The sequence below is a fragment of the Thunnus maccoyii genome, chromosome 14 (assembly GCF_910596095.1).
Source record: "Thunnus maccoyii chromosome 14, fThuMac1.1, whole genome shotgun sequence".
Classification (NCBI taxonomy): Eukaryota; Metazoa; Chordata; class Actinopteri; order Scombriformes; family Scombridae; genus Thunnus; species Thunnus maccoyii.
In genome coordinates, this window is record NC_056546.1 from 8,571,827 (window position 1) to 8,593,255 (window position 21,429).

The window sequence follows — 21,429 nt, forward strand, 5'->3', positions numbered from 1 at the left end:
GCACACAAACACATAATCAGTAAAAAAAAAATCATGTTCTCCAACATGATTAGCTGACGTAGCAGTTGTCTTAAAATGTCACTGGATCCAATATTCACCAAACATTAAGACTCCAGATGCCGGTTTAGTAACTTCTATTGTGGGAAAAAAAAATCTCCTTTATTAACTTGTCTACTTAAATAAGAGAACATCGTTGAACATTTAGCTTGCCTGGCTGAGTATCATCAAACTTGTCTGGATAAATAAGATTTAATGTGTCATAATGATCCAACATTAGAAACAGTCAAATATTTAGTTACTTTGCTGAATATGCATCAGATTATTGAAGGCTTTTGTGAGGTCTTATAGAGCTGTACTTGGTGTGCAGAATGAAAGAAGAGCAGCTTGGAAATCTCATAAGTAGAGAAGTCCTCCTTCAGCAAGAGGATCTATATTCAAGTCGACATGACAGCAAGCATCCATCTTGTTTAGGTGTCCTTGATAACCGTATTGAATTCTTGGGTGGATCTGAAGATTTTTTTCACCATCCCTCTTTACCTCACCCCACTGGTCCCCCTCCTCCTACTATAAAATTATTAAAGTGAAGAACAGTTTTTTTCCCAGCAAATAGTTATGATCAAGAGTTTAATCTCTGCTCTTAATTACTGCTTGTGATATACTCCGTATAAACATTGACAAATTAAACATGTCCATGATCTCATTATTTTTAAAGAGAGGTGAATACATAAAAACTTGATGCTCACTGGCTAACATTTGAATTAACTAATTTCCCCGCTGTCAACGGCTTACAAAAAGTTAATGTCAGACTGAATAATGTTAATTATTGTTAATCCATGTAGCGAGAAGGGCAAGAGCATAAAAACCTTGACATTTCAGGAGCTTGTCTTTATGCTTGCGGCTTCCATTATGCTTTTTAGTATTAGACTTTGTCCAAGAGGTGCACTGGGTAGAAAGCACCTCATCAAGCCATTTTGATGGCTATAGTGCATATATATATATATATATATATATATATATATATATATATATATATATATATATATATATTTCAGATACAGAAGTCTGCAGTGATAGACACGTTGTTAGGTAAACAAAACAAGGAAAATACATACAGTGTACATGTAGTACCATAAACTGTATATACCAGAGGACACATACTTTCCATTACAGCTCTACCATCCTGTCAATCCGCTTGCGTACACAAATACAATATCTTGTAACTGTTCTGCATATGTAGACACAGGTAATATGGACTGCACTTATATAGTGCTTTTCTATCTAAACGGATAAATCACTGTACGCTTTTTGCCTCTTATTCAGTCACACACACACACCAGCATGCAAGGTGCTGCAACTTAGGGTTCAGTGTCTTGCTCAAGGACACTGAACAGGAGAAGACTCTGCAGCAGTAACACAAACACAAACTCCTATATTTGTCATGCCAAGTGACTTCAAGTGATCCTTCAAGCTAATTTGTTTTTCAGTAAGATCAGGCAGACAGGCAGCAAGCATATAGAATATTAATTGCCAATGTCAGAGCTTAAATATCAGGGTTTATCTTTTTATTTATTTATTAAGTTAATGAGAGCTCAGTTTCCTTTGCAATTTTACCATTATTACATTTATCTGAGTGGCTGTGATGAAACGTTAGCTGTATTCATCATCATAATCACTGTGATAACAAAGGCAAATAGAGAGTGCATCTATCCGTCGCTTGTTATTTTATCTTTTCATTTCCTATACAAGAGAACTCTGAGAAAATAACCCTGACAGGAACAACAGCAGTGACAGTACATTTTTCATGTCACACTGCATTTGCACTTTACAGTAAGTTCTTTTGATGTTGTTACCCACCTCCTTGTCAGGGTGTTTCTGTTTTAGCTCCTTCAGGATCTTGGCCATGTCTCTCCGGGTCTCCTCCTCATCCAGGTCCTTCTCATCAAGATCCAAACCCAGCGGACCGTCCAGGAAGTCAACACCATGAGAGTTCAGCATCTTCCCATCCATCTCAATGTCCACCTTATAACAGAGAAGACAACAATTTAATAAGTATCGCTGATTTTAGGCTTTGGAGCAATTGTTTTTGTGATGTCAGTCCTATCCTAATTAAAAGTGCATTCCCTGTCTTTGTTAGAGTTTCCCATAGCGCTCCTCAATCCAATATTTTTTGTTTTGAAACTAAGTTATAAACTGTGATCAGTTTCAAGTAATAACTTCATATAAATGGGGACATTTCTTTATGGTTGAATGAAATAATTAGTTTTTTTTGTCTGTACTATAGAGTTCAGCTTGAGAGGATTCAGCTCAGTTTAGGTCAAGAGTTGACTCTTTTGACCAAATATTTTCTTTGCAAATTTCCCAAACAACCCACATTAATGTTTACTGTACTTGTGACTTTGAGCAGATGTTCACATCTGCCATATGTTAATCATCAGTTTTTGAAAATTACATTATTTTGCAGCTCTCAGAGAAAAGAGGTAGTTCTGTTGTTCATTGAAATCCTGTTTTCCTTTGAGTACGGTTTCATTAATGAAATGTATTTCACCTCTTTAGGCAAGATGGCAATTTACAACTTCTAAATTATTATGCTTTCCGCTCTGGTGCACTGTTGGATGTGAGTCAGTGATTTCTTTTAGCCAGAAGTTGAAATGAAAGTGCTCCTCATGTACTAATGGAGCACCAAATCTTAATAATCTCATCAAAGAAATAATAACAAGTAATTTCAAATTTTGAGACATCGAGAGACTAAATTAATTAACTGAGTGGTGAATCAATGTACCTACGCCACAATACTGAAAGATTAATTAGATATGTGCAATGTACTGCATAGGATATTACACAAAGCCTCAGATAGTAGTCAAAGCAGGAAATTAAAAAGTGACAATACTTATAAGGTATTTGTGTGTGTTTGCAGTAATATGCTTTGTGGCATGAGTTTATATTGGCAGAACTCCATTCAGTAATAGAGATAATTGTTTCAGATACACATTACTCATGAACCCACTTCCGCCTACATCGAGCGCCTTATCTGCTCCTTTGTTTTTTCCACCACATGTTTGGATGAGGACAATTTAATTAATTTCTACTGGTCCGCTATTCTCTGACTGATATGCCTTTGTAAAAGAGAAAGCTCCCAGCATGGCTTTTAGATTCTTTGCAAGACATTAATGAAGAAATTTTAGCTTCTGAAATGCATATAAGAATTCCACACTTGGATGAGACGTGCTTGAGAAATAACAGTCATTTATATCACCTCTAATGTTATCGTCATCATCATCATCATCATCATCATCATGGAGTAATTTCTGGTGGTGATTAGAAAGGGTAGCATGTTGATGAACAAATGCATACTAAACAAAATACCTGATTTTCAGGTAAACATCTCAAAATGTTTATGTGATTCAGCTGTATTTAAATAGAAAAGGAATTAGAATCCTTGTTATTGCTGTATATAATAACTGGATGTGTGATAATGAAAATATTAGTAGTAGTTCGGTATCGGTAGTAGAGGTAATAGGGGGGATATAAGTGATTTTAAGTGATGCAGGAATGAATCAAAAGAAGCGCATGCAACTCTTCTCTCATATGTCTGTATTTATTGTTACTGGTTTGAGTAGATATATAGAGTTCAGTTTACTTTTGGACATCATTTCTATTAGTTATAAAAACTGTATAAACCATTGAATTGTTCAGATGTGAGGACATGACAGCATTGCAACAAAGAAGTCTGATACGGCCCGAAATGAGCGGTCAGATGTTGACTTGTAAACAAGTCCAAAGTAAGCCAGATTATCTAAACCACTTCATTTGGAATTAAAACAGAAAGCGGGCAAACCTGTAATAGTGATAACAATCCGTCATGGCACAGGACACCTGGGCTTGCAAAAGTATGTCAAAAACGGTGGGTCGAAACTGAACAAGGAGGATGTTCTGTAAACTGATGGAAGAATTCAACTGTTAACCTTCACTTTCTCTTCCATATATACGTTTGGCTAACCTGGGGGTTTGTTTAAAACCTGTGTGATTTGTGTTTCTGTTATGGCATTCCTGGATCCCAGGAATAACCTTGTGAATACAATGTTATTATTACTGATAGGAATGATGACCAAAACTATAAAGTCAAGTTGAAATGAACTAGAATTATGCTTTACAAATAAGAACGGTCTTTGAAGTCTATTGGTGTCGTAAGAAACTTTTATCATTGTGTGGACAATTAATCTGACTACTATTCCAGCAGCTGAGAGATATATCTGAGTATACCTTAGAAGGAAGTGGACGGTCGCCCTCAGTCTCGATGATCATGCCACGCTGCTTTCCAGTCCGATAACGCTTGTACACATACTTGTAGAAGAGCAGACGGCGGTCAGCTATCCAGGCAAACACCACACAGATGGGAAAGAAGAGGAAAGTGAGCAGCCCCTCCCACACCTGCACAACGCCAGGTGAGATCACACACAGGATCAGGTAGAGCCAAATGTAGGCAAAGATACTCCAGGTGGCCGTGACGAAGAAGACGCGGAGATGCTTGACCTTCCTGGTCTCGCCGTCGGGCACGACGTAGACGCAAAGCCCAATGATGACAAACATGTTGAACGCTGCAGAGCCAACAATGGTGGAGGGGCCTAGTGTGCCGGCGTTAAACCCATGACCGATGACCTCTATGACGGACAGCAGGATCTCGGGAGCCGAAGAGCCCAGAGCCATGAGGGTGAGGTTGGACACGGTCTCGTTCCAGATCCGGACAGTTGTGGTGGTGGTTTCCCCGTTGGGTTTCTTGATAGTGATCTCTTTTTCCTGTGACGTGATGACCTCTATTGATGCCATGAAACGGTCGGCGATAATTGACACACCCAGGAACATGTAGACCAGGGCAACAAAGTAAACCGTGGCCCGGGCAACCTTGTCACCAAATGACGGATTTTGGGGTTCCCAAATGGGTAACATCACCCCCTTTGAGCACGCCTCAGCCTTGCTGCATTCACTTTTATTGGTGGACACTGCCGAAACCGAGCCACCCAAGCCTGTCTCAGGGGGTGCGCCAGCCAATGAGGGATGGAGCTTGAGGAGGAGAATCACCATGACAACTGCTATCCTCAGAGCAGGGGACAGGGGGGAGGAGTGATCCCAGCGGCCCATGTTGATGTCTGGACCGGTACTGTGAGGTGACGATTAATGAAGGTGTTGAACCTTTAGAGAGAAGAGAGGAGAAAAGAGTTCAAATAAGACTTTCACAGACTTGATGAATGTTGTTTATATGAAAGGGAACTTTTAACAAACTCTAAACGAACAAGTAAAAAGAGGAAGAAAGTAGAAGCCGGCCAAAAAAAAATTTTTTGACAACACCTGAAACTGATACTGCAGATGATTTGGGTTTATCTTACACAGAGTGCTTCCTTCCCAATATGGTATACTGTACAATAATGTTTTAATATCTTATAATGGATACAAAAAACATACTTCAGTGCAACCAATGTCTAAATAATTGTTTGTAAATGTAACATTTGAAATGAAAATGTAGCAGATAACATGATTTTTTAAATTTTTTTTTATGACAAATTAGTTTAGAAGCTAAGTGAATGTCAACAGTGGTTTATTGTTTAACTTCCAGTAAATACTGATGGTCAAATATGCATCTGTCTGCAGTTCTTATGAGCAGTGTGGTTTCTCACTAAACAACAACATATATTACAAAAAAGAAACCCATAATTAACAGCCCCCGTTCACTCGAAAGAATGAAGAACCCTAAAAACAGACCACAAAAATAAAAATGTATGTTCCAGGTGAGATGTTTGCTTAGCTGTTTAGGGGCAGCAAGTTCAAACAACCACACCAAAGATAAACTTCAGCTCCAGTGCTCAACACTATAGATTTCCACAGAGCAGCCTCTGAAATCTCTCAGGCACATTCCTGTAGCAATAATACCCCGCTGCACCTCATGTTACCCGGCCAGGAGTGGCTTTCTCTGATAACAGTCTTGTTGACTTCTGTCAACAACGTTGGCTTATAAATTAGGTTACTGTAATCAGTTTTGTAGCCAGTTGCCCATCATGGGGAGGTATTTTTTTTGTATTCTAAAGCTGGCTGGTAAGATAACGAAAGCTGCAGGAAAAATTTTTAATTTACAAGCAGTGTAGCACAATAGAAGCAACACGCATACAATGGCCTCTAAAATTACCACAGACTTTAATCAACCTCTCACAGTCTTGAGTCTTGAGAAAAATAACATTACGGGCCTCACAAGTATTCATTTCAGATCTGCTGTAACACATTGGACCAGTGTTACCTTTATTGTTTCTACATCCTGTAACTGGATTAACACACTAACCAGGGATTTTTTTATTTTCTCCAATATAAACTAGCGGCATCTCTAGAACACTTGATTGCATGTCAAATTGTCTATATTGGCCTACTTTTACACTATCAACCACAAAACAATCACTGGTAACTGTGTTTTAACCGTGTTTAAGTCTGGTTAGGGTGAGTTATGCCTTAAATAGGCATTATCAGAGAAACCACAATATCACACTGTGACCACAAATCAGTTATCTGGTTTCCATGTAACTGCGCCCACACAAACACAAGAAAAATGTAATGTAGAAAAAAACAATTTGCAGTGAATCAGTTTCAATGAAACGACTAACACATATTCAGTGCAGTTACCATATATAACAAGCTAATTGGACGTTGTTGGGTCATTTTCCGTGGGGAGAATAATCTAGCCATATATAATTTGTATGGTTATGAGACTAGACCATGTATAGACTACTGGTATTTTTTTGTGTGATTAATACTCTTTGCTCCATGTATGATCATAAAAATACATTTCATTTATATTGCTGTTTTCTAAGCACGATTACAAAATGCTTTACAGTAAAAAGAAAAGAAAAGCAGATATGTTCATTAACATTTCCTCATTGTGTTGTAATGGTGAGCTTGACCATTCAATGCCTTAAAGATTTTCAGCAAGATCAGTCCATTTTTAAAAGCACATGTAGCTATAGGTGTTCTACTGTATGTGAGGAGAAAGGAAGCAGACGAAAGGAAAGGGATGTGGGTCATTCAATATTTTATTACAACTACTTTCTAAGACAGACACACACATCCTCTCCTGAGGTTGTAGTGATAAAAAGAAAAATGCAAATACCCCTTTGAGTGCTGCAACACTAACTGACTAACAGAGTGTCCAGACACATTTTGAATGTGTGTGCCTCTGTGTTTTCTATGCAGTTGAAACTGTAAGCCTCAGAGCAATGGAGAGAAGGGTCTTTTTTATTCAGTGTGGTATACTTTGTTTCAGTAAAGGCTTATGGGAACAGTAGTGAACCAACTATAATCTTATTGGATCTTCCACCCACCTTTTTCTGAAACATGTTTCACATTCCATATCTAACACAAATGATGTTGGTCCCCCCCTTTATTGCTCATCCTCACATCTGGATAGACCGCTGATGCAGGAACAAACTTTTAAAAGCTTTGTAGGACATTTAGAGGAAGCACTTCTGTACATAAACACAACTACTACTCCTTTTGATCAAGGATCGATGACAAGAACCAAGACCAGCAAACAAAGATCAGCTTTGAACTCTCCTCCAACAAGCTTCTTCCACATTCCTGCATGCGAACATCCATTTCCCGATAATTAACCGTTCACACTCTTACATGCATGCACAGCAGAATTTACCAAACATCAATAGTTACATCAGTGCTTTCCTGCTTCTCTTTCTACCACAGTATCAACAATATGAATCACATTTTCTCTCACATTCCATGTAGTGTCGCTTGAAAGCCGTAGGGCCCTGACACTATTTAAAGCTAAATGAACAGCACAGAATCCATTTCCACTGGGGATGTAATCAATGTCTGAATGTTCATTTAAGACATTATTCATACTGTACAAAGTGTGTGTGCCCTGCCCAGTGTTGTTGACAGCAACTTGCTGCATAAATCACTGACTGTGTAATGCATAATTAGTCCACATTTAAATATTTGGGTTAAATAAACCAAGTGTGACGAGTTCAGTTCAGTTTGTCTGCTGTGCTGATGTGTACTGAGTGGGCTCAGCTGTGGCGTGAGAGCTTTCTCCTCAGATGTTAAGAAAATCAATTCCAAACAACATTACACATCTACTTAATTAAACTTCAATTCAGTAAGCTCATAACCAAACATTTTCCTCCTTGCTAATGTGATCCAGCAGTTCTCCTTGGCTTCTCCAGCCTACTTGTGTGGTCACATAAGGCTTTGTGTGGCATTTCCAAGTGATCAATAATTCAGTGTGCTTTGGGATTTGGTTGTTTTCACTTAAGGATGCCATTTTTCCAACAGGCCGATGGCTAAAGAGCATGCTCTCCATGCCAGCTGTTCTCTACACAGATCAGTTTGTTTTTTAAAGCTTCTCTAAACCATGCTCAAGGTGATACCCTTGGTTTCAGTAATCTTAGGATATAGAGACTGTACTGTTGTATCATTAGCAAAGTGATAATGTCGTCCTCTCCCAACTTGTCTGTCAGAGGTAATAAAATGTAAAGATGACTCTATAGTGCAACCCCTCAAACTGACATTCTTGCCGTGACCCCACCCTGCTCATGACGTCACCTGCATGACTACATGTCTTTATATCTAAATGGTAAATGCACTCATATAGCACCTTTCTAGTCTTTGGACCACTCAAAGAGCTCTTACATTACAAGCCACATTCACCCATTCACACACACACTCAAACACCAATGGCGGCAAGCTACCACGCAGGGTGCTGGCACAGCCATTGGGAGCAATTTGGGGTTCAGTATCTTACCCAAGGACACTTCAACATGTGGACTGGAGGAGCGAAGAATAAAATCTTCCGATTAGTGGACAACCCACTCTACCTCCTGAGCCAACCCCCCCACCAGAAAACCTAATTAAAAGGAAGCAGCCATTAAAAGAGACATGTCACCAGTTGGAGTCTAATAGATTCACTGCAGAAGGGAAAACTGCCAATTTATAGCTTGTGCTTTGCAAAGGTTCTTTTGGTGTGTCAGCTCTGTCACGCAGCGGATGATATGAAAACAAATAAATAAATACTGAGCCCCACGTCGGTTTTGTTGCACTGGGTATTGGTTTCAGCACTTGACATCTACAATATTAGAATGGAACGATGTTTTCAGACTGCAGGTCTCAATGCCATTTTTTCACCACAGGAGGCAACCTTCAATATATTTCATACTGTGAATTGCTGCATGACTATGGAGATATTTCATGTGAATGAAAAAGTCTAAAGACAAGTCTTGCCAGGGATAGTTTGACATTTTGGGAAAATCTGCTTTCTTGCCAAGAGTTAGTTGATACCACTCTCATGTCTGTGCTTTAAATATTTTAGCTTTGCACAAAGAATGGAAACAAGAAGAAACAGCTAGCCTGGCTCTGCCCAAAGGGGAAAAAAATCTGCCTACCAGCACTTCTAATGCTCACTAATTAATATGTTATATCTTGGTTGCTTAATCCGTACAATTTGTATAATGTTATTTAATGTGTATGATGGTGAACTAGGTACTGTGCAGATATATCTCCCTCTCCCTCTCATGAGGTGCATTAGCAGACCAAAATTTATACAAAATCATGGAAAATCCTTTTTAATTACAACTCACAGCCTTTATTGCTAATTATATCAATTATTCCTCTGTAACTATCAAACCATAATCAAGCGGTTGATTAATTTTATTGGTAGCTTTTTAAAATTGGCATGTAACCAGGTCTCAACAGGATAAATGGGAGGAGAAAATGGATGGACGGATGGATGATTTGACATGATAATGTCCTTTCTCTCATACCTAGGAGGTGCCGGTCTTTGCACAAACAAATGGAGACATGGCTAATGAGTAAGTAGAACGAATAGTCAATTAAAGAATTAGCCAATAAAAAATAAAATGAATCACAAACTATTTTGATAATCAAATTACTCTTTGAGTAATTTTTCAAGCACAAATGTTAAACATTTAATGTGGGAGAATTGGCTGCTTTTCTTGGGCTTACGTTATTGTAAATTAAATATTTTGGGGGTTTGGACTGTTGGTCAAAGACATTTAATATTAATGTTATTTTATAGAACATATTCATAGTTGATTAATTGAGAAAATAATTGGCAGATTTATAAAAATAATCATTCATTGCATTAGTTGGGTTTCAGTTATTTTCCATTTGGTTTGGGAATTTATACCAGCAATCCACCAGATACAAACCCTCTTCATTTCCAACCTGTATGCTGTTGCATCTCCTAGTTTTTACCACGATGCAAATGGTTAAAATATAACTAAAGCAGGTACTGATGTCAACACAGTATCTGAAATGAAGCCCCATTCATTCACTATCCCAGTGTTGTGCTGTAGATTCTATTTCTTGATCTGTTTCTGCTCACTGGCTCGCTTAAAATTCATCCTCACGAACACAAATCCCTGATAAACCTTGTTTACACGATCCTGCTTGCTTTACACTTAATCAGGCGATTACACTTCAGATGACTTAAGACAATTACCTGTTCTGTTTACGGTTCCGTTTTGTTGTCTGTCTGCAAAATATATCCTCTGGGAATGACTGACTGCATTTGTTCTCTCTCTGAAAAACGATCATTACTGGCTTTTTGATAAAGGAGGGAAAGGAGTAAAAAAGTGATGCCCCGGCAGGTACCAGCGCCAAACTTGTGTGTGTTTATGTGTTTATGTGTCTACTGTTAACACTAAAGAGGTTTAGTCACTGAACAGTGGCATCTATTTTTGATTCTGTAATTGAAATATCAGGTTTCATAACATCTCTCCATGATTTTCCCTAGTGTTATGACCCCAAAAACTTGGCTCAAATCCAAGAGGAACACAGCATAAGACACGCAAACCCAGCCTTAGAAAAAAGCTGAATCACACACTCACAAACTGCACCACTGAATCCTCCTCCCCAGAGGCAAAAACAAAAGCACAATACATAAAGTTATGAGGAAAACCAAAACCATGTGCTGAATTGAGGCAAGCTGTTCCCTCTCTGCCCCAATACTGTCATTTCTCGGGAGCTTCTGAAGGCAGCACCCAAGGGTGCCAAGAAGGCAGATGATTAGACCAACAGGCAACAGAGGAAAGAGAGAAGGAGAAAGACATGAGAGTGCATAAGACATAGCACCACATTCTGTTCATCACGCAGGAAATTTGCAATTATTACAAGTGATGCAGTGGGATAATAATCCTGGAGATGAGTAGATGCTGACCATGAGCGTAGCAATGAATTTGTGTTGCAGGAGAACACAAAGCAATACCTCACCCTCTGCTCTCAGGAGCCGCCTGTCAAAAATGCATTTTCCTCGCAACAGGGTGAGAGGCGATGATAAAAAATTTAAAGCAGTGAGTGAAAGAGAGATAAAGACAAAAATGCAAAACTAAATAGAAAAGGGTAAAGGGGAGGATGTAAAGAGAAAGAGAGATTGGAGGAGAGGGATATAATATAGGAAACAGAGGAAAAGAGAATGAGAGACAGATGGAAAGAAAGAGTATGAAATAGGAAAGAGAGAGGTAACCTAACATACTGTCACCTATCCTATTTAAATAAAAGCGAAAGGTTATTCCACCGTGTGTATATGTGTGTGTGTGTGCGCGCATATTTTGTCCTGCTCTCCACGCTGGTCCCTGCAAACAATTGAAGATTAATGGTCAACATTTACCATCATTACAGTGCAGTGATGTTGAGCTGTTTTAGCCTGGAGCTCCCTAGCAGCTAATCCTCGAGCCAAGATGTCTTGTCATATTATTACTCTTGGAGAGGATGAAATGATCAGGCTGCACTTTAATACACAGGACTGTTTCCTGCTGTCTGTCTATCCATCGACATTATCTGTCCAGCTCTCTGTCTATCCGGGATGTGACAAGGGACACGAACATGCCCAGAGCAATGATGAGCTTTGGGAAACTGACAGAAGTAGACCACAAAAAAAAAAAAAAGCTTAAAAGTCACATAGATCACTGCCCTTATCTTCAGCACTCCATTCATTCATGGGATAAGAACAAATAAAGGCACACAGTCATCCTCAAATCTGCCGCTTATATATACCCTCCTTCTGTGGGTGGGGATATCTGCTATGATATGGATTTGGAAAGAGTCTGACCCCTTTCCTAGCTAGTTATTTTTTAGCATTAAGCAACAACATATCACTTAGCCATAGTAAGTCAAACTGTCAAAGCCTCACAGAAAAATCATGTTTTTTTGGCTGACTTTTGCTCAATCTCATGAAAAAAAACAACATATCTAAACTTAAAGCTGCACAAAACAATACTACTATGATATGAGTCAAATGGCTATGTGTCATTTCAGGTGTTGCTTGTGGTAATGAGCCCACAGAAAATTATTACCTGGCAGGTTCCCTCATCTTTAAGGAGTCTTTAGTGTCATTCAGCTCATTGTTTTGGTTTTACAGATTGTGACTTTGCTGTTTTGGTTTGTTCTCACTGCTGTCATCAACCCTGTTTTCAGCCATAGCAGACAGCTCTGAAAACCAGCACCAAACGGCGCATAGACAAAGTTAGTGTGGTGAACATAGTGGAGCCCATATTGTCCTCAGGAAAGTGGAAACCAAATCAGAGCTAAAACAAAAGTGAATATTGGACTTAAATCTGTTATATGTCCAGAAATACGACTCCAAATGAAGCTAAATGGATACTGATATAATGTTTGCTAACACATTTACTGTATCAACTTCATTAGATGACAATATTGTTGATAATATTGTCTTTACAGCTTGTATCAGCCTTTTTATCTAACAACAAACATTAAGCTGTAATGCACTTTGGGTGTGTGTGTGTGTGTGTGTGTGTGTGTGTGTGTGTGTGTGTGTGTGTGTGTGTGTGTGTGTGTGTCATTTTTCCTTATCAAAATCAAGGATTTAAAAATGAAAGGAGTGTAAATCATAAATTAGTATAAAGTATAAATTGTACAGATTGTAAGTTTCTCTGAGACAAACTTATGTATACGTTATATAAATTAAATTAAATAAATAATTAAATTGATTTGACTTGAAAACTATATTACACATGCTATTAAGCACACTATGCTGTACTATGCTACAGTACTCGATGCTTTGAGTGTAACCTTGTTTGGGATTCATCCATATTTTATCACTGAGCCTATTACTTGTGGGGGGTTGTGCCTATTCTGTACAACCTTACCAACCACTGCCTGCAAGGACACAGCAGACATGTTTTATATTATATAAAAATACATATGCATATGTTTATACTTCCCCATGTACTATATATATATACATATATATAATAACTGTAAACTACTGAAGCCATGTTGGAGACAACTGGCAGCCGGTGTCTCATTTTAGAAGTATTACTCTACTGCTGCTGTTTAGCCCATATTTCCTGTAAACACTGCTCCTCTCTATCAAGGAGGTGAAGTTATAGTGCTGTCTGGCTCTATTAATCAAAGATAAACACACAACACTTACAGACTGAAGATTTGCTTTGCTAACCTTAACCCATCCTAACCCTAACCCTAGTAGAACAGTGCCTTCCTGTTGTGTTCTTTGGGCTGTTTGTTTGTTTGTTTTTTTACAATAAAGAATTTCTGACACCAAATCTGAGCCTTTAGTGCACATCATCAAATTCAGTGTGCTGGCCAATAAAGGCTGACAGTCTTCCAAGTGACCGGCTCATCTGTTTACAACGCTCTTACTGAAATTAACATGACAATGATTTAGTTGTGTTGCTGTGATACACATAAAACTTTTTCTAACAGAGCTGACATTATGTGTCAGTGTGACAGAGTTTGTGGTTTGTCTCACACTGTGGCCATCCCTGCTAATATATATATTTATTTTGGCTGCCGTTAACCAATTCATCACCAATTCTGTGTATAATATATTGTATTGACCTGCCTGTACTTCACATATTGCTGAAGAAACAAAGTGGAGTACAGGCAAGTCAGTCCGGTTTGCTGGAATCTTGTTTGTGTTATTACATCATCTGTAATACATCAGTTGGCCTGCCTTGTAACACAGCGGTACGCCCACGTATTAGACCTTAGGACTTACAATTGGCAGAGCAGTCACATCAGCATAACTGCAATTGACCTATGATGAATGGTGAGTTTGCAGTGAATCGGCATATTGATTTCTAATAGATGAACTCTTCCTCTGAGTTTGACATGGATGGCTAGCTTTTAGCTTATTACAATATCTACTGAATTGATGAAGGTAACAATACCACCTATCAGCATAACTGCCATGACTGCAGTGCACTAAAATATATACTATACTTACTTTAAACTATATACTTAAGGTATATTATGGAAATATTATGGGAATTTATCTGGACATACTTTAAATATTAAAAAAATGGTGGTGGTTGGTGAAAACGGACAATTAAAATGCCTTTTGTAGAACAAATATTCAATTTTCTCATCAATTTGTTGTTACTTTTTTGCTGCTGTTTTTGTTTTCTACAAATCTGCTGGCTAATCTGCAGTATAAATCAGCTGCTTTTTTCACTCTACTTTCCGTTAGCAGAAGCATTCTCCCACCTGTCCTTGCCATGAGAGACGTCTGTTTACTGTAAACTACAGTGAACAGGGTACTCTTGCAGAAACAGAACAAATTTTGGTGCGTGGGACAAACCAGTCTCATGGCAGTTTGTGAAATAGCCACGAAATTTAATGTATAGATTCGTGTACATGGACACAAATTTTCAATTTTTTTCGTGACACTCAACACAACTTTCAATCAAATGTATTTCATTTGGAATATCTTTTTTTTTTAACCATAACCACTACATTGTTCAACATTTAATCACAACATTTTATCCTTGTTTTTATTTCTTTATTTTAATTTTTATCAGTTTGCATCAGTGCGGTAGGCAGACCGGAGGACCTGCTGCCCGGACGTATTTTCCTCACTGTCACTGTGTTAAAGTTTTCTTTTAATGACATTAACATTTCAATACAAAAACACAAAGTTAAGTTTTTTTGTCAGTTGTTGATAGTGGAAGGCTACAGAGGTGCATTATTACGTTCGACTACTGGTTTGGGTCGCCTGCCATCAGTGGGCTCCGTTCCATTTCAAATTTCTGCTGGTTGACCGCAACCCGTATGCAAACACCACTATCTCTGTTAAGAAAAGGCATTTTATAGCCTGTGATTGTAAATTGTGAAGTTGCTCATTTAATTTTATGTTTCCAAGAATATGAGGCTATGAGGCTGAGGATATTTATTATGAAATCATCTTTCTTAAGACATAGTCTTCTTCAGTTAATATTGAGATATGTCATCCAACAAAGCACTTCAATGTTTGTGTGTGTGTGTGTGTGCATCAAACCTTGTACGATGACCATATAAAAACAGGATGAAGATGAGGTTGTAAAACTGGACTTTACATTTCACATCCCTCATTTAACCCCTGCACTTGTCACTTTCATATATTTCATCAAACTGGACTTTAGATTGTGCATCCATTCATCCTCCACTGTTACATAATTTAACTATTTTGCACGTCATGTTTAATTTTTGCTCTTGTCACCTTCGTATATTTCATATACCTCATTTCTTTGTCCATAGCACACTCCATATTTCCTTTGTACACTCAATATTTAATTTCAAAACTATTACTATTCCATTCTGTAAATAGATTTTAAAATTTCAATTTAATTTTATTTCTTTATTTCATTTTTATTATTATTACTGCCTTACTTTTGTCTATTTTTATTCTTCTGTATTGAGTGTTTTGGGAGCAAACGCCAAGACACATTCTTTGTATGCTTGTATTGGCTAATAAAACAGATTCTGATTGTGATTGAATGGGCTATGTCATGCTGACAAAATCCCAAAACCAAAGAATCATAATGATACAAAAAATCTCCAGGGTTGTATAAACGGTAACCTATGCTTGACTCTGTATTTAACGACCTGGGAATGAGAATGGGTTGGTATTTTCATCCCTAACCCTAATCTTAACCCTAACCCAAGCACTTCAGGCCTTCCTCCAAGCCTGCAGTAATGCCCTAGATTGTCAGCATCTCTGAAGGAGACTCATTTTGGCCACTAAAGAAGAAAAAACAAAGAAAAAGCTTAATTTTATATATTAGGCCTTCAAAGTGCTCTCTGAAACTAGGCCTGGGACGGCTTGTGTCCATGAAATTGGAAATTTTAAACTTTGTCATAGAGCTAAACCAAATATATTGTTGGAAAGGTCTCGGCCTGGAGAGTAACATATGTCAGTATGAAGATTATACATGGCTCCTACTTTGAAATACTGACCTTTGAACCTTGACCTCGGTGCATCTTTGAGGGCTTATAATTAGGCAACAAAAAGAGCTACAGACATAGGACCAACTGTTATAGAGAGCTCTTGACCTCAGCTATCATGTCAATATAGTCAACAATGGGGGACGCTGTCAAATACGGGTAAAATATGGTCAAAATGAATTTGCATCCATTTAACAATTAGATATTTAAAATCTGATCACACAAATGTGTTTACCATCCCCTTAAACTCCCCAGTGTACTCTCAGTTCAGTATTTGCAACTCCCAATTCTATAAAAACGCTACTATCTCTTAAAAACTACAATTCTCTAGAGCCGTGCCATGCAGCTTGATACAAATCAGCACCACAGTTGTAGTTCTTCCGGTTTGCAAAGTAGGATGGGTCATAATATATTAAATATATCGAATATCTAGTACAGCCGAACTAGTAACACTGCACTGAGATGATCTATGTAAGAAAAAGTAAAGATGTTGACTTATTTCAGATATTTTAGCCAAAACAGGAGTCGAATGCGCCAAATCTGTCAACAACACAATGCTAATGTATCTTTAACAATGCACAATGTTAAAGATATCATTTAAAGAAAAACCACAGTGACAGTGAGGAAAATACTTCCAGGCGGCAGGTCCTTGGGTCCGCCCACTGGACTGATGCAGACTGATAAAATTAAAAAAATAAAATAAAAACAAGGATAAATATTGTGATTAAATGTTAAGTAATGTAGATGTTATAGTTTTTTTTTTGTTTTTTTTTAAAAAGAACAACAGATGATTGATAGATTAATTTCCCTGACTATTTCATGAACAACCATGAGACTGGGTTGCATAGGAACACAAAAAATCTGTTTAAACTGATCTTGTTATAAATTTCTTTTTGGCTTTATATTTGGGACACCACAGTGTTGTCCAGTTGTATTATATGTGTGAAATAAATGCCATCTTTTAATTGCATTTATGAATAAATTGTGAGTAACGTGGACACAAACTGGTCGGCATTTTGCATTAAATTGAATTCCTCACCAAAAAGAAAATCCCAATAATCTTTTACAAGATAATAGAGCCAGAACAAAAGAAGCCAAAACTGACCTACAAAATCTTGACAGCAATCTCAACTTAATGATGAAAAAACATATTTATGCGAATATTACAAAAAAATAACAAAAACTAAAATTTGCCATTGGACAACCTTACTTAAAAATGTATATTTTTGTAGTATGTTGATAGCTATAAGAATATATTCCCCTTACATTCCATTTTCATCACTTACCATTACAGTAATGGTTTGCTAAATCTGCTTCTTCCAGCCAGGATGAAGCTCTTCTCAGCCATTTACCACTGACTTATTTACAACATAGTGACCCAGCAGTTATTACACTGTAGCAGCTTCATGTCTGGAGAAAGCTTTGTGTGTGTGTGTGTGTGTGTGTGTGTGTGTGTGTGTGTGTGGTTTATTCTCCCCTCAACTGGGTTGAGAACAGGCCTAATCACTGATCGATGCAGACCCACTGAGAGGTGGCCTGAATCTGCCGTCAGATGCTCTCAAAGCTGAGTTGTAAACCCATCTAAAATGCCATATCTCACCTTTTCAGGCTGACATATAGCTTATCTTTGTATTACACTGCTGTTAGAGGTATCAAACCGATAAAGGCCCTTTATAAATGGAAAAGGATCAGTGATTAATAGAAAAAAACGTTACATTCTGAAGCTGTTTTCACATTGGATCACCAAAGGATCTTATATTTCATCAAAAACCAACATCACTGATCAATGTAAATACAGCGGTAAAGACTTGGTTGGGATTCAGTTTTTCATTGTCATGAATAAATTCTCCATATTATTCACAGTGGATGAGCTACAGCTCCTCTGTGTCATGCCCATAAAGCCCCGACTGAAGTCAGCCGGAAAAGAATTGCCTGGAAAGCCTTGATGGTACCTGCCTGATGTGCCGAGCAGCTCGTCACAAGACGAACCGTTTGTAGTGTCACATCAGGAGAATGAAAATCCGCTGTCTGCTGCTTCCTCTAATGTCATATATGTGCCAGGTTTACAGGAACAGTTAACTGATGAGTGAGGCTCCATTGTTTCATTTCTCTTTCATAACAGTTTCCAAACACATCAGTCAGAGAGTAAAATAAGCCTTTATGATCTGATTTAAGACTAAAAATCCAACTGATCCAGTTATGTCTAATTCAGAGACAACGCTAAAATAAACCCATTCAAACTCAACTACGGGGTCCGAGCTCAGATTTTTCCCCAGCCTGCTCTGCACTGATGTGCAAAGGCACTCCAGCAGCCCCAAGAGCATCCAGAGGCTGCTCTGGTTTGGCGCAATGAATGGGGGACCCTGCAGAATTGCGCAAATGGCTCTCAATGCGCTTCAAGCGACTGGACCGTTCATCCTCTGCAAGGATTACCATCTCTAGGGGGGGAAATTTAGCCTGGACTGCGCATGTTTGTCACCCAACTTCCACATTGAAAGCCTATAAAAAGGTGCAAGCGTGGTTATCTGGACGTGCTCTGCATCCGTAATTATTATTCCTACACAAAAAAGCGAGGCAGGCGATCGGACTTAAACATGAGGGGAAGGGAGAGGAGCGTAGGGAAGGAGGGTGGGAGTGAAGGGCTAAAAAAGAAAAAAAAAAAAAACAGCCCCTGAAGCGAAAGGAAGCAGCCTCTGGAGTCTATACCGGTTGCTCATTTTAATGAAAAGCAAATGACAAACACCTTCCACCGCACCCAGTGATTTCAGAACCAGCGGTCATCTCTCTACAAATTTCCATATCACAGAGGAGGAAAAGCGCAGTGTGGAACGCGTGGTGGGGGAGGATGAGGTGAGGAAACATCGTCTCCACATCGCATCCAAACCCCTCCGACGCATGGTGCTTTCAAGTCTCCAATCGGGGTGACTCTGTCCCCTTTCCATCCTAATCACTCCACCACCCTTCTTCTAAAAAAAACAAAAAACAAAAAAACTTGCTTTCACCAGACAGTGCCGCGAAATAGAGGTAAAGACCCCCAGCATTCATCATCATTAACATAATTATCCTCGCTGAAAACGTACCCAGAAAACTGCAGAAGGTCCTACCTTTCTATCCAGAGAGTGTCCACAACCCGGACCGGTCAGTATTAAAAGCCGCACTACTAGTAATAGCAGCAGTACAAGGAGTAGGAGTAGTAGTAGTAGTAGAGGTAAGCCAGCAGTGGGGAATGGTAATGGAGACGCAGGGAGCTCTTATACGCCAGCCAAGGCGACCGAGACGCACAAAAGGAGGGGAGAGGAGTCCGGATTCCCATGCACTGACAGTTTTTTATTTGTTGCTGTTGTTTTTTTGCTGTTGCCTACTCCTCGTTTCCATGCAGCGCGACCTGAGCGACCTGTATGATCGGATGACCGGAGCGGCGCTTCATCAGCAAACCCGCATTTGTTGGGACGAGGCGCGCAGCACAGCGGACTTCTTCCTCATTCTTCCCTTCCCGTTCCCCCTCTCGCTCCGTGCAAGCGCAAGAGAGAAAGAGAGAGTGTGTGTAGAAGAGTGAGCAGGTCTCTCCTTCTTCCTTCCTTCCCTCACACACATACACACTCACACACATAAGAATCAGCTCGCCCTCCTCCTCCTCCTCTGTCTCTCTGTGCTGTGTGTGTGTGTGTGTGTGTGTGTGTGCGCGCGCGCGCGCGTCTCTCTCACTTTTCTGTCGTTGTCTACACATATATCTTGCTCGTCTCTCACACACACACATTCTCTCATACACTCGACCCCCCTCTCTTTCTTTCTCACATACACTCGCTTTGCCCTCCTCTCTTAGGTCAACATCAATATCCCGCTGAGAATATAGTGAGTCCAGAAACGTGTCACATCCAAATCTCAGCTTCTCTCTGTCTCCATGTCTCAGTCTCTCCATATCGGGAGATAGACACGTTGAAGGATGTTGTAAAGCCAAGTTGCTATGTATTGCATTTTTTTGTGTTGGCCTATTCAATGTACATGAAAAATGCTTGTTTCTGATTGATTGGCAGGTGTCCATTAAAATATTATAGTGGGATACCTCCTAATAAACCATGATTCTGAATCATAAGCTTGATCCAGTAAAAAGCATGGTTTGATCAAACTAAACAACTAAACAAACAAACGAACAAATTGACAGCACTGAGCTATACGTTTAATATTTCAAAACACTGCAAGTATATAAAAGAACACTTTAAACAAACGGAGAGCTACGTGTAGCCTGCAGAATCAGCTCTGTATAATTGAAGTCCATTGATTCAATGACCTTTTAGAAATACTGGCATTCTAATAACTGCATCAAGAAGAATAATTTGCTACTCAGAATGGATAAATGCAGAAGAATCCATTTGAAAAGACAAAGTTTATCATAGCCTAACTTTTGTCATTTGGTAAACATACTGCAAGAGCAATGATGCACTCAGATCTGTAGGAAATAACGGTCTGAAGGGAGGATTTTTTTTCCACCTTAATTGTTTTCTCTCCTCTCTTCCATCTATCAACATTAACATATTTACACAGCAATATGGGCAATGATTTCTTTTTATTCTAAATTAAGGCAGTTTATTCTAATGAGAGGCACAGACAGGGAGAGATGGAGCAACAAGAGAAAACGGAAGAGGAGAAAAGAAAAAAACACTGAATTGCATGCATGGGGTGGGCTTTAGTGGATAATACAACATCAATCTGATATGAAGGCATATTCATGATAAAAAAAGACTCATCATAATTATATTATAATGATTGCTAATATTGTAAATGAGGCTGAAACAGTATATTAACTAGTAGTCATTGGGAAGATTAATTCTGTGATACCACAAAACATTACACCCAGCAGCCTACAGACAAAAGTCATAAGATGTGGAGTTAATAGTTTTATCTCAAAGACTCTATGGTTAGTTTTTGAAAATTTCTGACCTTAATGACTGGCAGTGGTAGAACAATTGTACAACAAAAACTGGCACAATTAGAATAATTTAAAAGTAATATTATCACATTAATACAAACAACATTTTGGGGTGTCCCGGTAACTGTCAATTCAGTCTGGGACCTTTGTAACATGTCAAACAAACTGTCTCTCCATGCTCTGGTATATATCTCTACAGTCACTATCAAATAACTTCCAGAAAAATGCCAAAGAATAATGATCTTAAAGTTGTA

The 21,429-nt window shown here is 38.7% G+C and overlaps 1 protein-coding gene across 1 annotated transcript in view; it reads right to left on the bottom strand.

Annotated features, from left to right (window-relative positions):
• slc8a1b (solute carrier family 8 member 1b) overlaps positions 1–19,735 on the bottom strand; it is a 144,252-nt gene extending 124,517 nt beyond the window's left edge. Inside the window, exons 1-3 of the mRNA XM_042434413.1 lie at positions 19,353–19,735; positions 4,261–5,187; positions 1,855–2,019 (exon numbers count right to left, since the gene is read on the bottom strand). Coding sequence (XP_042290347.1) covers positions 1,855–2,019; positions 4,261–5,136 — 1,041 coding nt within the window. The 5' untranslated portion in view covers positions 5,137–5,187; positions 19,353–19,735. The remainder of the gene's footprint in view (positions 1–1,854; positions 2,020–4,260; positions 5,188–19,352) is intronic.
• Positions 19,736–21,429: the final 1,694 nt, after the last annotated feature.